Below are 16,147 nucleotides of genomic sequence, written 5' to 3' on the forward strand. Positions count from 1 at the left end.
TATTAACAAAACAACTGTTTTCCCATCAAGAATGCATTTACATAATTACATTATGACGTTACAATTAAATAAAATGGTGTATGGTCAAGATATCAACATAATACCTATTCATTGAAATCTGTGATGATTTTATCACCTGAATCAAGTTTTATCTCTAATTATCGTTTAGATATCTGTTTTAATATATAACAATCAAAGTGCCAAGGCCACTCATAAATGCTGTGAATGAAGGACTCAAACAAAGGAATAAAAGAATTGGTTTATCATATATATATACATGTATATTAAATTTAGTTAACATGTTGTAGAACATTGTATTTATTTAATGTACAATGTTGAATTTTGGAGTTAAACAAAAGATATTTATTATTTTATTATAATTAAAGTTGATTCAACCAGTTACCACCATAAGTTAAATAGGTTAAAAAATAATATAAACTTTATTTATTTTACATCGATTGAGAAACAAGTTATACAACTTATATAAATCACTCTCGATGGCCCAGATGTAATTAGCGCGCGAGGGGTCTTAGTGTGGGAGGAAACTGGAGTGCCCGGAGAAAACCCATGTGATCGGGCAGGTGTCCTGTGACCTTTTCACGTCCATGCCGAGGATCGAACCCCCGATCCCCCGGCCGGCTAGGTGAAAGGCGAGCAGCTTAACCACTACACCACCCGATCACCCGGGTTAAATAGGTTAATGACTGTAATATATTTCATATCTTAAAATTTCTTATTTCTGAAATAAGTAGATTTATTAAACCAATAAATCTGGTAAAAATCTGAGTGCCATTTTCGTTTAATACATATAAGTAATCTATATACACATGTTAGTTAATTACTGAAATTATCAATTTCACCAATGTCTCTTTAAAAGAAATGAAAAAAAGTTAATTAATATCCATATAATAACAACAGAAATATTGCGATTTCCAGATTATGTAGTGATTTCCTTGTTAGAAGGACTAACATGGCTGCTTGCAAGTGTATCACTTTGCTATGCCGACTTTTGGCTTATAAATCATGGCCAAATTCTTTTGTCATATAAAAAGTCATAATTTGGTTACCTATTACAACAATCCTTTGATGTTATGAAACATTGTTGCAAATATGTTGTGTATGTTTGTTTAAACACGGCTTGAACAAGTCGAACAGCAAGTGCTATGCAGTGCAATTTCACTACGGTAATATAAAATAAAGGAAGGCAACTTGAGCTTTAACATCTCTAAATGGAAGAGAGCGTAGTAATTTCATCAGATATACAGAAGTTCGGTTACGGCCGTACATGTTTTCAGAAATAAAGAAAGATGGAATTAATGTTGACTAGAGATTGACCATGTATAATTTCTATATGTATTTGTTTGATTTGATTTTAATTAAATAATTAAAAGGTAGCTATAAATAATAAATTCCTGAAATGAAAGGCCTAATAGCAATGACGTTTAAAGCAAGGCAACTCGAGATTTCACATCTCTAGGTGGAAGAGAGTGTAGTAATTGCAACAGATGTAGTTCGCAAAGTCAACCAAATAAAAGACTTTTGCAAGCACATTAAAATCTTATTTTTTTGCATAAATCATTAAAACAAATATAATTAAACATTTTTATAGCATCAATTTTGTACCATTCAACTAGATAGAAAAACTAAGAAAATCTACTGCGGAGGAATAAATTAAGAAGGCGTGTGTGATTTTCGAAAATACGCAATCTCTGAACCAAGATCAAAACGAAATAGTTCTTAAAGTAAACATTGGAAAACATTACTGATTGCTTAATTGTACATATCGTTTATCGTTGTGACAATTATTGAACATGTGTGTTTTATTCTATACCTTCAATTAGGGTGAGAAAGTAACAAAACAGTATTTATTTTTCATTGCGGATTCTTATCATTGTTTTGATGTGCTCAGACTCGCTTAGCGTACCTATGATTGCTGTTTCACAGCATCAAAAATCACACTTTTCAACCATAATATGATATACCTGTCTATACTGTGCGTGAAATACATTTACATGACAAAGTATGATTCAATAAAACATCAGTTTTCCTTTTACGCATTGGTGAAACACTCTGTTCCGTGGGCAACTTGTATTTTTGGATTATTGGCCATGAGTTGAACACCGAGCAAATATACTAATCACGTACGCTCCCCCAAACGAATTTCCCTTTAGCGCTCATTACCAGTCAGAAGAGCGGCAGATTAGTAAGTCTAGGGTCGTGGGTTTGAACAAAACCTACTGGCGGCACACCTCTCTCACCCTGTAACAAGTAATATTACAATGATCAATCAAGCCAGAACAATGACCTACCTATATATGGACAATGTTTTAGAAAATAAATGAATGTCTGGCTAGATCCTGTGATAATATCAAAGCATATATAGAACTAATCAACACTTCTGAAGTTATTAGCATATGAACACGGTTTTTATATGGACATTATACCAAGTTTCAGATGCCTTATACATATACAATGTATAGTACTAATTACCAAGGCTACATGTTATTTGTACAGCAGGTTATCAATTAGGTCTAAGACCATAATCTCAAAAGAATTAATCAACCCTCAAATCAATATTTATCACTTAGTGTGTCTAAATCAAATCAGGACCTCCAAAGAAGTTATGATCCACACACAAGTTTCATTTCCTCTTTGGAAGCTTCACTAATATATATTGTTTATAAGAAAACATCATTTCAGAAAGAGATCAATGATTGAGATGGTTGAAAGTCTAAAACAGGCATTCTAAATGGACATTTAATCACCAATTAGAATCTTACATATATATATCCTTCATATCAAACCCTAAAGGAAGATTTTGACCATCTACACAATTCACACCAGACAGACTCATGTTTGACTTTTCTCCCATACTAGCACAAACATGAGCCTAAACGGTCATCTGACCATTGATACAATATATATCACAGTCAACTTATCAACTTTTCAACTTGTTAAAATATTGTATACTAGAAAATTTCCAGCAGTTGTAAGTTTGAAAGTCAAGGTCATTCGTTTAAACAAAATTGGTAGCCCTTCATTCACACGATTACAGCTTAATATGTTTCTGCATAAGAACAATGAACATTACATTGGAAATTAATTCAAATCAAAACAAAGTTTTCCTGACCCTTCAGGTCAGATGACCTAAAAAGAATGTTGTTTCGAAGTACTTAAGTTAACCAGCCACCATCAGAACCAAGTCAATATGCATAAAAATAAAAGAGGTTGGTGATTACCATAAAATGTGTCATATTCAGGGATCATTTTGGAAGTTAGTGATTAGTAATTAGTGCCCCTCCCTGGTCTGGAGAATTAGGAGTAGAAGTTTTACATGTGAATCACAACATAATATTGTGTCTCAAGACATAGATATATATATCATATATGTGTGTTCACTGTAACAGATTAATGTGTCATGAGTACTGAAAGACTTACTAAAATATGGCTGACTTCTTTCGTCCACAACTTACATTTTAGTTCACTAATAAGTGCCCCCTTTGTTACAATTTGTTACATCTCCAACCGTGTGAACAAAACAAAATTGTCAAATTTTCGAGGCGATCTGCCGCTTTATCAAGACATACAAAACGAACACGATTACATAATAGGATACGAACAGTAATGCGGTACTAAGTAGACAAATATTAAACTATACAGCACAATGGAGTGCAATTTACCCTTCGGCAGCCGAAGGCCGGATCTACAAAAATGTATCCATGCTGTTCGGCAGAACACTAAAATATGAGCGATGACTGGAAAGCATGCCACGTGTGACATCAAATGTGTGGCGAAATTTACATATAGTGCTCATTGCAAATTTAGTCGCCTTTCTTCTCGGTGTGTTGACAAAGAAGCAAAGTCCTAAATTTAGTCACCTTTTGCTGGGCAGCTTATGTAAAGGATCGAAAACGCGTAGAACAGAACTGAAAAATTTAAGGATAATTAATTGAAAAGCAAGTGATCAATTGATGTCAATTAGTATATTTAACGTTCGTTAATGCCTTTGGGATAGCGGGTCTGTAGAAAGGTTATCCAGAATCTCTCTCTCGATCGACGCTTGGTTTGTGTCCAGTAGGAACAGTTCTCAATTGCAATCACCTGCATGTCTTTCCAACTATGGATGGGTAAGTTGAAATGTCTGGCAACCGGATAGTCAGGTTTGTTCTGTTTGAAAGACCAGCTGTAAATGTTGATTCTGACGTTGAGTGGACCACCGGTTTCCCCAAGGTATTGCATTGTGCATTTCCTACATGAGAGGAGGTAGATGACATTGCTGGATTTGCACGTCAGGTTCTGTCGGATGTTGTATGCTCTGTTGTTGATAGCACATTCAAATGTGTCTGTGGATGCTGATTATCAAATACAAACATGTACACCCACTGACGAATACAATATCTGTGTTACTGGTTGTGGTATATTGTACATCATATTAACACCTAATGATTAACCAACAATAAACTGATATACCCCATAGATATATATAGATCACACAATACAGCTTCTCTTTATAGTAACTGTAAGCATGTATGTGTGCCAATTATACATCATGAAAGTATCAAATTTAATTTGTGCACACATTGTTTATGATTATTAAGCACGATACTTTCATCTTGTACGATCATGGATGGTCAGGATGTTCAACTTTTACACGAATCCTGTCTACCCACAGCATATATGGATGTGCCCATTATTTACGTTAACGAACTAATGTGCTGTTATTTCGCATGTCTATTATAAAATCAATAATGTCTTCCTTTGCTAATGGCACAATTCTAAAATTACCTTCCTAACGAAGAAGTTCCAAATACAAGATACATCAAAGTACTGAAAGTACTAAATGGCTCGGTCTCGATATTAGGAGGAATATATTTCTAAGGTCAATACTACTGTAGTTTTGTACAATAAGAAATAAATTTGGCTGGTGTTCCTTCCAGTTTGGACTTTTGAGGATTCCTTGGACACCAAGGTGTAAAATAAGAGACACATACTAAAATCTTGGAAGCCCATTCTAATATTTCCTATGATGTTATATGTCAAATGATTTTATAACACCTTTAGCATTTTCCTTGTTAATTTGATGTTAATGAAAATATCCATTCTTAATGACTATTGTCATCAAGTTCCTGGGACCACAGTATCAGTTAACAAGTATTGTTTTGCAGCAGAGAAAGACAAGGGGCATACTTTTCTATGCCAAAATGTCTTAAATATAGAATATGTCTGTCCTCTAGAAGACTTATCAATATCACCATGTGATTTTGAATAAATTGGTCAATTGGTATACTTTTAACAAGTTTTGTAATTATTCTTTTGTAAAACAGCAAGTTGATTGATATACATTGTATCCGAACTTCAATTCAAACCGGGTAACTTGTTAGCTCACCATAGACCATGAAATTGTTTGTACACTTTCTTAACTTCAGGATCGTTTTACAAAATTACAAATGAATTTTTCTACAACATTTTTTATTTTCAAATCCCCATACCTCTGATGAGTAAAATAAAACTGTCATTACAAGTGAATCAAATATTTTCAGTTTAAGATGAACAGGAAGAGATACATTCCTTTATTTCTTATAAACAGCAAACACCGATTTAATTGTTTGTTCAGCAGGTTTTTCCCCTTTCTTTAAAAATGCTACCACTAGTCTAACATTATTGTCTCTACCTAGATATGTAAACAATTCTTATAAATCTAATTCTGTATTCCATAACATCAACTGGTGTTGTGGTACCGATTTACGTCTTGAGAATATCACAATTTTTATCTTTCTGATATTAAGTTCTAATTTCCATGTTATGCAATATTGTTAAAATTCATGTAACACTTGTTGTAGACCATCAGATATTTCTGATATCATAACAGTGTTATTGGCAAATAGTATGATAAAAAGTTTGGGATACATTCCAATATCATATACCGTAAAAACTGGTTTAATTTTGCGCAGGTAATTTTTAGGGCTGAAAATGCTTAAAAAATCTACTATCAGTATATTTTGCGCATCAACAAAATGGGGAAAACAATGTCCAGGGAGTGCCAAAACCGATGTATGAAGGTGACAATTTCAATGCAAAATATTCCCCATAAATGCTTGACAACTTGCACAAAAAGTGTTGTATTTAGAAGAAATAACATATGAAAACCTCATTGTGTTTGTTTTCTTTTATTGGTCACCGTAACCTGAAACTGAAATATCTAGCAGATGTCCAAAACATTGGCGGTCTGGTCCGCCGTACTCCGTGCACATGTCAATGTTTTGAGATATTACACATGAATAGTAATCAGGAATATTTGAAAAGAGTAGAATATATTTACTTAAATTGGCACAATAAGTAATTAGTGTGTTTGAGATCATTAACAATCAACAGCAACCAGCTAGCGGATACGTAGTTTAGCTTGCAACAATCACAGTGTGCATAATTTATCAAGATTTGTAAGACAAAATATTCTTTTCCACCAGGTAAGATTCTAAGTCATAAAGGTAGATTGAAAAAAGGAAGGGAGATAAAATAACCAGATAAATATTTGTTGCGGGATCAGACTGGGTTGATTATCGGCGATCAGGTAGCTCAGTCGGAAGAGCTACATTTTCTTCTCTCCTGTTACAGAATTGGCACCCAACTAAATAACCAACAGTTGTGGTGTTTGAAAGGGTCTCGTATGTATTCAAAACAAGAGGCCCAGAGGGCCTGTATCGCTCACCTGGTTTTTTGTTAGTAATTATCACAATACTCTGACAATTAGAAAAATAAGCAAAATTGACTCCCAAAGTTTAATTTTGAATCACAACCATACAATGATGCTATTGATACCATACAAATATGCTATCCAATACATAGGTTCAGAGACAAAGTAATTTATATGAAAATAGTAGCCTAATTGACCTTTTTGACCTCGCATCTATTGCCGTTTAAGGCCCCAGGGGTCAGCCCTATCATTTGTACAATTTCAAATCCCAACCCTATTAGGATGCTACCATTGCATTATAAGTGCTCTTCCATTCTTAGTTGCAGAGAAGAACTCGTTTATATGGAAATAGCCAAATTGACCCCTTTTGACCCCACCCTTCAGGCCCCCTGGGGGTCAGCCCCATCATTTGCAAAATTTTGAATCCAAACCCTATAAGGATGTAACCATTGCATTATGAGTGCAATCCCATGTTAAGTTGCAGATAAAAAGTCATTTATATGGAAATTGACCACTTTTGACCCCGCCCCTCAGGACCCGGGGGTCAGCCCTATCATTTGCTCAATTTGGAATCCCCAGCCTACAAGGATGCTACCATTGCATTATGGGTGCTATACCATGCTTAGTTGCAGAGAAGAAGTCATTTATATGGAAATAGCCAAAATGACCCCTTTTGACCCCGCCCCTCAGGCCCCCGGGGGGTCAGCCCTATCATTTGCACAATTTGGAATCCCCAGCCTACAAGGATGCTACCATTGCATTATGGGTGCTATACCATGCTTAGTTTCAGAGAAGAAGTCGTTTATATGGAAATAGCCAAATTGACCCCTTTTGACCATGCCCCTCAGGGCCCCCGGGGGGTCAGCCCCATCATTTGCACAATTTGGAATCCCCACCCTATAAGGATGCTACCATTGCATAATGGGTGCTATACCATGCTTAGTTGCAGAGAAGAAGTCATTTATATGAAAATAGCCAAATTAACCCCTTTTGACCCCGCCCCTCAGGCCCCCGGGGGGTCAGCCCTATCATTTGCATAATTTTGAATCCCCACCCTATAAGGATGCTACCATTGCATTATGGGTGCTATACCATGCTTAGTTTCAGAGAAGAAGTCGTTTATACGGAAATAGCCAAATTGGCCCCTTTTGACCCCGCCCCTCAGGCCCCGGGGGGTCAGCCCCATTATTTGTACAATTTTGAATCCCCACCCTATAAGGATGCTACCATTGCATTATGGGTGCTATCCCATGCTTGGTTTCAGAGAAGAAGTCGTTTATATGGAAATAGCCAAATTGACCCCTTTTGACCCCGCCCCTCAGGCCCCCCGGGGGTCAGCCCCATCATTTGTACAATTTTGAATCCCCACCCTATAACGATACTACAATTGCATTATGAATGCTATCTCATGCTTAGTTTCAGAGAAGAAGTCGTTTATATGGAAATAGCCAAATTGACCCCATTTGACCCCGCCCCTCAGGCCCCCGGGGGGTCAGCCCCATCATTTGTACAATTTTGAATCCCCACCCTATAAGGATGCTACCATTGCATTATGGGTTCTATCCCATGCTTGGTTTCAGAGAAGAAGTCGTTTATATGGAAATAGCCAAATTGACCCCATTTGACCCCGCCCCTCAGGCCCCCGGGGGGTCAGCCCCATCATTTGTACAATTTTGAATCCCCACCCTATAAGGATGCTACCATTGCATTATGGGTGCTATCCCATGCTTGGTTTCAGAGAAGAAGTCGTTTATATGGAAATAGCCAAATTGACCCCTTTTGGCCCCGCCCCTCAGGCCCCCGGGGGGTCAGCCCCATCATTTGTACAATTTTCAGTTAGTAGCCCATAAGGATGCTAACAGTCAAATTTTGTTGAAATCCGACCAGCGGTTATGGAGAAGAAGTCGATTGTTGACGGACGCCGGACGCTGCGGTATCCCATAAGCTCACCTCGGTCCTTAATTTGGACAAGGTGAGCTAAAAAGAGGGAGGAATGTAGCGGGACTGGACTGGGTCGATTATCGATGACCAGGTAGTTCAGTCGGTAGAGCACTCAGCTAGTGTTCGGAGAGTCCCGGGATTGAATCCCGGTCTTGCCGCTACATTTTCTCCTCTCCTGTTACATATGGTACCATGCATGTAGATATTCAAGGTAAATCAAAAATGTTCGCTGATCTTGCAGAATTGCCTTACAGTGTTATAATGAATGCAGTAAATGTATGTTTCATTGGTGTGATTGATTTAAAGGCAGTTCATGTGGTGACCGAAAAAAAAAGGTAAAATCAATACTTTCAGAGTGATCAGGGAACATTGATAGTCAAGGCGGGGAAAACATAAGACGACCTGTGTTATACAAATAATGTTTAATTGATTTTCATTAAATTGTCTCGAAGGTGATGATTAATGTGTTATGAACGATAAGCTTAATATGTTTTTGACAAAAAGTATTAACAGCTAATGTCATATTGTGTTTTAAATTTAAATAATCTTTTATTTATTCATTTCATTTCAAGCATGTACATGTCATAGAATATTAACAAATATCAGGTATATGCTTAAATCATATTACAGTTAAATTCAGAATAAGGAATTTGAAGATGATGATAGTAATTATTTTCGGATTGAAAATCATTACAATATTAAGCTTCCACAGTTGAAAATTACTTCTTTTTGTTCACACAATTCTTCTCCTAGACTGTTTCCAGTTGAAATGATACATGCATGCTGACATTCTGTAAAACATAAGGAAACAATAAATGTATTAACAGAGTAATTACTGAAAAGGCTAATATCATATAATTAAACATTTTAATCATAAATAGCAATACCAGCATAGAGGAAATATTATTGAAGTTTAATTCCCGCTGTTCTTCAGTCCTCCTGTTCTTACATGTAAGAGTTTTGTCCTTCATAAATTGATTGTAATATACAGTCTATAGCCGTTGTTATATAATGTCCACAAAGAAGTATAAATACACACGTACGCAGGGGTACAGTGGTAAATTAATAAGTTATACAGAAAATGATGGTGCGTAAAGTCTATTTTGTTGAGTAAAAAGTTAAAAAACTAACATTGTTCACACCCTAAGATGTAATCGCACTAAAAACAGTGATCATGTGGGCATTTGTAAGACTGTGCCAGGTGGTAGAGATTAGTTCCGCTCGAGTGATCACACAATGCAAGTGAGAGTCGGGAATATGTTTATGTAAGTTTTAATTGCTAATCTCTGATGCTTGTTGGTAAAATATAACTCAGGATAATTGCTAAACAATTAACAGTTTTCTCTACATTTGTTACAGATTGAAACAGCTTTTTAAGTGTCGTTTTACGGAAGAATTATGAAGAAGAAATCGTTATTTTCGTCGATCTAGTAGTCCAAAAAATATTACTTCGAGTTATATGAACATTCCACATATGATTTATGTCATTCGGCCAAAAATTTATACTTCGTATTACCTAGTTTAATGAATATGCTGTATGTATATGATCAGAACTTCAAGCTCCTGTGGTGAAAATAATTAAAATGTTTTAAAAGTATGGTTTAGTGGTAATCTCTGAACGTGCTTTAGTATATAGATATAATCTGATATTTATACATGTGCGTATAAAATTATCGATAATAATGGATGTGGTAAATATTCATACCTTATTAACTGCCGTTAGTTTTAAGATTACGCCACCTTGGACAAAATGTTCACCGTCTGTCGCGTGCTATTTTATCGGTAGTCCAAGTTTGTCCAAAATTTTGTTAGAGTTGTCTTTCTTCCATTGTGGATTTACACGTACATGTGGCATAACGCAGCCGTGATAAACAAATCTCCATATCGTCCTGAAATATATTTGCTCCCGAACTAATGTGATTCAAAGTGCAAAAATCATTATTGTAACAATTTTAATGTTTGAGGTGAAATATAGATTTCATTTTTGCCGTTGCGGAATAATTGTCACTAGTAGGGACTAAACGCGTGGGGCGAAGCGAAGCATTTTCGGGACGAAACGTCTTCATGTATTGAAAACGACATTTTCAGGACGAAAAGTCTAGATACATTGTACACAATTCAAGTGAAAATTTTCCAATCTAAGATCATTTGGACGATGTATATGGTAAGGATATGAAAGCAGTAATCTACTATTCCTATTTCAACATTACAGATACGCTTATTTCAGTAACTTTCATACTCAAAATTTGCTATTTAAAATTCCCGGTAAAATCAAAGTTGTTGAATACACTGCCGCTAGGAGCGCTAGTATCTGCGAGCAAGTTCTTAGCCAATCATATTGAGGAAATTGACTGTGAGAGAATTTTGCAACCACGATCACAATGGCGAGGTAACCCTCGCCAAAAATGCATTGTCAAGATATATATATCCTACCCGATCAATTCACTACTTTTTTATTGATTCGGTTTGAAAGGGGGATATCTATCCAAATTAAGCTTGATTATCTTTCGGGATGATCAGTAATTTCTAAACGGCAATACACGTATTCATAAATTTGCTGCTTTAAAAAAACATAGAAGAAGCAGCCCATTAAGCGAACCATAATGGCATTGATATTATCAGTATGTTCTGATCTATGTATCAAAAATTAAATTAATCCATGTCGTTTTGGCATCTTCAAACTACCATACTAGTATTTAAATTTTTAATAAAAGGTAAAATCTTTGGTAACCTTTAAGCTTAATTGTTTGTATGAACTTCAATCGATTACTAACTTATAAATTATAATGACACTAAATCCATATAGTTATTATATACCCAGTAAATACTATATTGGTAATATGATATTAAATATTTCAAAGGAAATCAATCAGTATATTATTCCTGTATATCTCTTTAAATTTGCAGGGCGCAGATTTTCGAGTTTCATCAACGGAATATTCTAATAACAAGTTTTGAAATGGGTTGTGTGTTCGCAGTGCACTGATTCCTCAATATTTCGGCAATTTTGGCAACTTTGTATAATAGTATAGTGAAATTAAAAATATTTCACTGAAAGTTATGAATTTGCAGATCTCAGGAGAACTGCAGTTAAAGTGAAAATAAAACCCCATAAGAAATTTACCTCCTATACAGTATCAATTAAGAACATTTTATAGTACAATCATATCATTTGACCCCACTTATATAGACAGGAAAACACTTAACTATATATATATATATATATGTACATGTATTGGTGAAAAGAAGTAATATCAACAGGATTTTCCAGATGACATGGGATCCAATCAAACGTATTCTGTTGGATACAAATTACTTCAAATAGTAAATATGGGACAAGGAAGTAATTCCAACCGTGTGGACAAAACAAAATTGTCAAATTTTCGAGGCGATCTGCCCCTTTATTGGTGGATATATATACTTATCATCTGCATTCCCTGTATCAGAAAATAAAAGAGAGACAGGTTTTATAAACAAGAGATCCCAGAGGGATCTTGGCGCCCACCAAAGAATGATCTATGTCTGACAATGGAAAGAGGGATCTTTTCTCTGCTTTTCAAACTTTTGCAAACATACTATATATAAAATTTGAGACAGATCGCTTCAGTACTTCCTGAGAAACAGCAGTAACAAACTTCAACTATCAAAATCCAAGATGGCTCCTTGGCGGCCATCTTGATGATTGATCGGTCCCAAATCGAAATATGCACAACTAGGGCCCTAGGGGAACCTATATATGAAATTTGAGACAGATTCATTCAATACTTCCTGAGAAATAGCGATAACAATCTTAACTATCAAAATCCAAGATGGCAGTCTGGCGGCCATTTTGTTGACCGATCGATCCAAAAACGCATTATGTACAACTAGAGCCCTAGGGGCACCTACATATGAAATTTGAGAAAGATCCCTTCAGTACTTTGTGAGATATAGCGATAACAATCTTTAACTATCAAAATCCAAGATGGCTGCCTGGCGGCCATCCTGTTGACCGATCGGTCCCAAAACGCAACATGCACAACTAGGACCCTAGGGGAACCTATATATAAAATTTGAGACAGATCCCTTCAGTACTTTCTGAGAAATAGCGACAACAAACTTTAACTATCAAAATCCAAGATGGCTGCCTGGCGGCCATCTTGTTGACCGATCGGTCCCAAAACGCAACATGCACAACTAGGGCCCTAGGGGAACCTACATATGAAATTTGAGACAGATCCCTTCAGTACTTTCTGAGAAATAGCGATAACAAACTTTAACTATCAAAATCCAAGATGGCTGCCTGGCGGCCATCTTGTTGACCGATTGGTCCCAAAATGCAATATGCACAACTAGGGCCCTAGGGGAACCTACATATGAAATTTGAGACAGATCCCTTCAGTACTTTCTGAGAAATAGCGATAACAAACTTTAAGTATCAAAATCCAAGATGGCTGCCTGGCGGCCATCTTGTTGACCGATTGGTCCCAAAATTCAATATGCACAACTAGGGCCCTAGGGGAACCTACATATGAAATACGAGACAGATCCCTTCAGTACTTTCTGAGAAATAGCGATAACAAGAATTGTTAACGGACGGACGGACGGACGGACGGACGGACGGACGGACGGACGGACGGACGGAAGGACGGACGGAAGGACGGACGACGGACCACGGACAAAAAGCGATTTGAATAGCCCACCATCTGATGATGGTGGGCTAACAAACAATTAATATATAACAAACCACAAATCAAGAAGCCCTCAAGGAATAATTCTGGAATAAACGAGTGCCATTATAATTATAATATATAAATATGATGAATTGATGAAATTAGTTTTTTTTTAACAAAAATGTCACATATATTTGTTTAAAAAAATGTACCAAAGTAACTCTGAAATCAATTAAGAATCAAAATTACAATAAAGTGATTAAACTAAATTATTAAAATATTTAATGTGTACAACATATATGCATGCAATCAACAAATTTTGATACAGAGGTTTTTTTGATAATCAGAAATAATATATATATCACAGTACCAGTAATTATAATCTGTAGCACAATTTCATTGAGTTATAAACCTCAGCTTAAACAAATAATACATGAACATAGGTATGGAAAAACCAAATAATGGTAATGTTTGCTTTCATTTCATTACAAAAGAATTTGTAAAGCATACAATTGTTCAATATACTCTAAAACGTTCCATTGTACTACCAATGAAGCCAAGGTGGTGATTTGTGTTGTTATTGTCAAGGGTAAGCAAACATTCAGCAGTTCTATACTAAATACTTTTCTATGCAGGTATATATGTCAAAATCAATGAACTTATACTTTTCTATAATTGTTGAAATCAATGAGCAAACTGTAATATATCTATACAAATGAGTCTCATTGTTACATTTTGTAATGAGTAAATAAAGTACAAGCAATAGTAAAAAGGTGTTTTCTTCACCAGAGATAAAGTAATACGTACAGTTTACTGTTATTTCAGACTACATGCCTTTACAAACATTTCTCAAATTTACTGGCTGAAGCATTTATGTTGAACCCTTTACTTGAAAGTTATTTTTAATATTCAAACTACTTTATATATATATATAATAGTATCAGGTGATATTTTTTCTGGTCTTTGATTCCAGGGCTTTTTTTCCATCTATTTGAAATTAACTAACTTAAAGGGACAATTCAATCTAAGACAACATTAAAATTTGTACATATATGGGGAAAAAACCGGTTCTAATGGAAATTAGATCAGTCGGTTTTACTGTGATTTGCTCGAAAAGTCCATGGTGGTGAAATGTGTGTGAACTTTCAAACTCGTTCGCTGTCCGCCATTACACATTGTGGTCGAACATCTTGTATGCCGAACCCTGTCCCTTGCTCGTAGAATAATGCAACTTTTGTCTAGAACTGCTCAAATCGCTCTGACAGTAGTGGTTTACCTTATTAGATGAATTGTCTTGCCTAAAAATCATTTTATTACCTCCTCAGTGGTTATGTAGTTCATTTGTTTAACGTGCGTGACTTTGGCTCGGGAATGGGTACAGAGTACGTACTGTATCTGCTTAATCGTATTGATCAACGATTTGTAGTTTCAACGGTATCAATTAAAATACTTGAAAATAACGTGGAATTTGTCAATATATTGAGTTAAATGTTTCATAAGAAATGTAGAACAATACATTTATGCCATATTTTGCATCTTGGTTATGTAAAAGAATTAGCCTGAGTGAATTGTCCCTTTAATATCTGGAAAATCTAGATATGATTTAGGGAAAAAAATCTTATTCATTGTCACTGGGAATGGGGCCCATATTCAATATTCCAAGTATTAAAGACTTGGATTAATCCAATCAATCAGATCTAAAACTTTATAAATCATAAGCTGAGAACTTAAATCCCAGATTGAACACCACTTCCAAAGTTACATTTCATTTTTTTCATAATTATAAAAGTATCAATATAGTAATACTAGTATATAACTGTATATTAAAATTTTTGTGTTTACTCAATTTCTTTTTTCTTAATCAATGATACACATCATGGTTTAAGTATTTGTGATCAACTGAACTTTTCCTAATTATGTGTTTTTGTGTTTCCAGTGTTTAATATTACGACCACACTTCTCTTACTCAATATTACTGATTGACACTTGTCCTCGAGGTTTCAGTTTTTGTCAAAATTATTAAAGAAAGCTTCCTCTTCTGGAGCATCTGGTCCTTTTTATAGTCCTTCATTTTGCTTGTTGCTGATGTCTAACTTAAATGTTTCTATGGGCATAAAAACCTTTGTCAAACATTACTAACAGTTACAAACGTTACTTACTGTTAGGCCTAATTTTAAACAAAAAACAGACCGGTATTTGAAAAACAAAAAATCTGGACACACAGAGTTCAGTGATATGTAGAGCAATCCTTTCCCAATTTTTTTTAAGCTACAAAGTTTTTTTTCGAACATTTCTGTCTATAAGTCATTTCATCACGGGTGTTTACTGTAGCTCTGTTAGGCCTATAATTTACGTTAGCAACAATCAATTTTCCTTGTCATTACATTACACGAGGCTCACACACACAGCGCCTACGTTACAGCCGCTGAAACCTGGCCCTAATAATAACGGGCGCTAAAACAGGACTAGTTTTGAGACAGAAACTTACAGGATTAAATACTTGGTTCAAAATAAATGTTTTTAAAAATGAAGAGAAAATTAAATGTTTTGGCATTATTCCAAACGACATAAAATCCTTACCGAACATAACGACCAGCACTGGACCAGGATTTTTCTTCATCAACACATTTTTGCCTTTATCCATCACAACAGGATTACCTCCAAAAATTGACAGTTTTCTGACATTTTCTGTCTTTGGTGTGCTGCCACCACAACCCATATTTGTGATCCAATTATTTTTCCTCCCAGTGTGAGTATATATTTAGCAAATGCTTAAATATTACACATGCGAAAATATCGACTGCTAGCCGCTGTTATTCCTTTGCGCATAGAGATCTACGCATTGTATAGCACTAATTTTTAG

General features: G+C 35.4%; 1 protein-coding gene across 1 annotated transcript in view; it reads right to left on the reverse strand.

Moving 5' to 3' along the window:
- LOC138330018 (uncharacterized) overlaps positions 1–16,113 on the reverse strand; it is a 29,487-nt gene extending 13,374 nt beyond the window's left edge. The window contains exon 1 of the mRNA XM_069277363.1: positions 15,865–16,113. Within this exon, the coding sequence (XP_069133464.1) occupies positions 15,865–16,003 (139 nt within the window). The 5' untranslated portion in view covers positions 16,004–16,113. The remainder of the gene's footprint in view (positions 1–15,864) is intronic.
- Positions 16,114–16,147: the final 34 nt, after the last annotated feature.

Source organism: Argopecten irradians, chromosome 8 (genome assembly GCF_041381155.1).
Source record: "Argopecten irradians isolate NY chromosome 8, Ai_NY, whole genome shotgun sequence".
Lineage (NCBI taxonomy): Eukaryota > Metazoa > Mollusca > Bivalvia > Pectinida > Pectinidae > Argopecten > Argopecten irradians.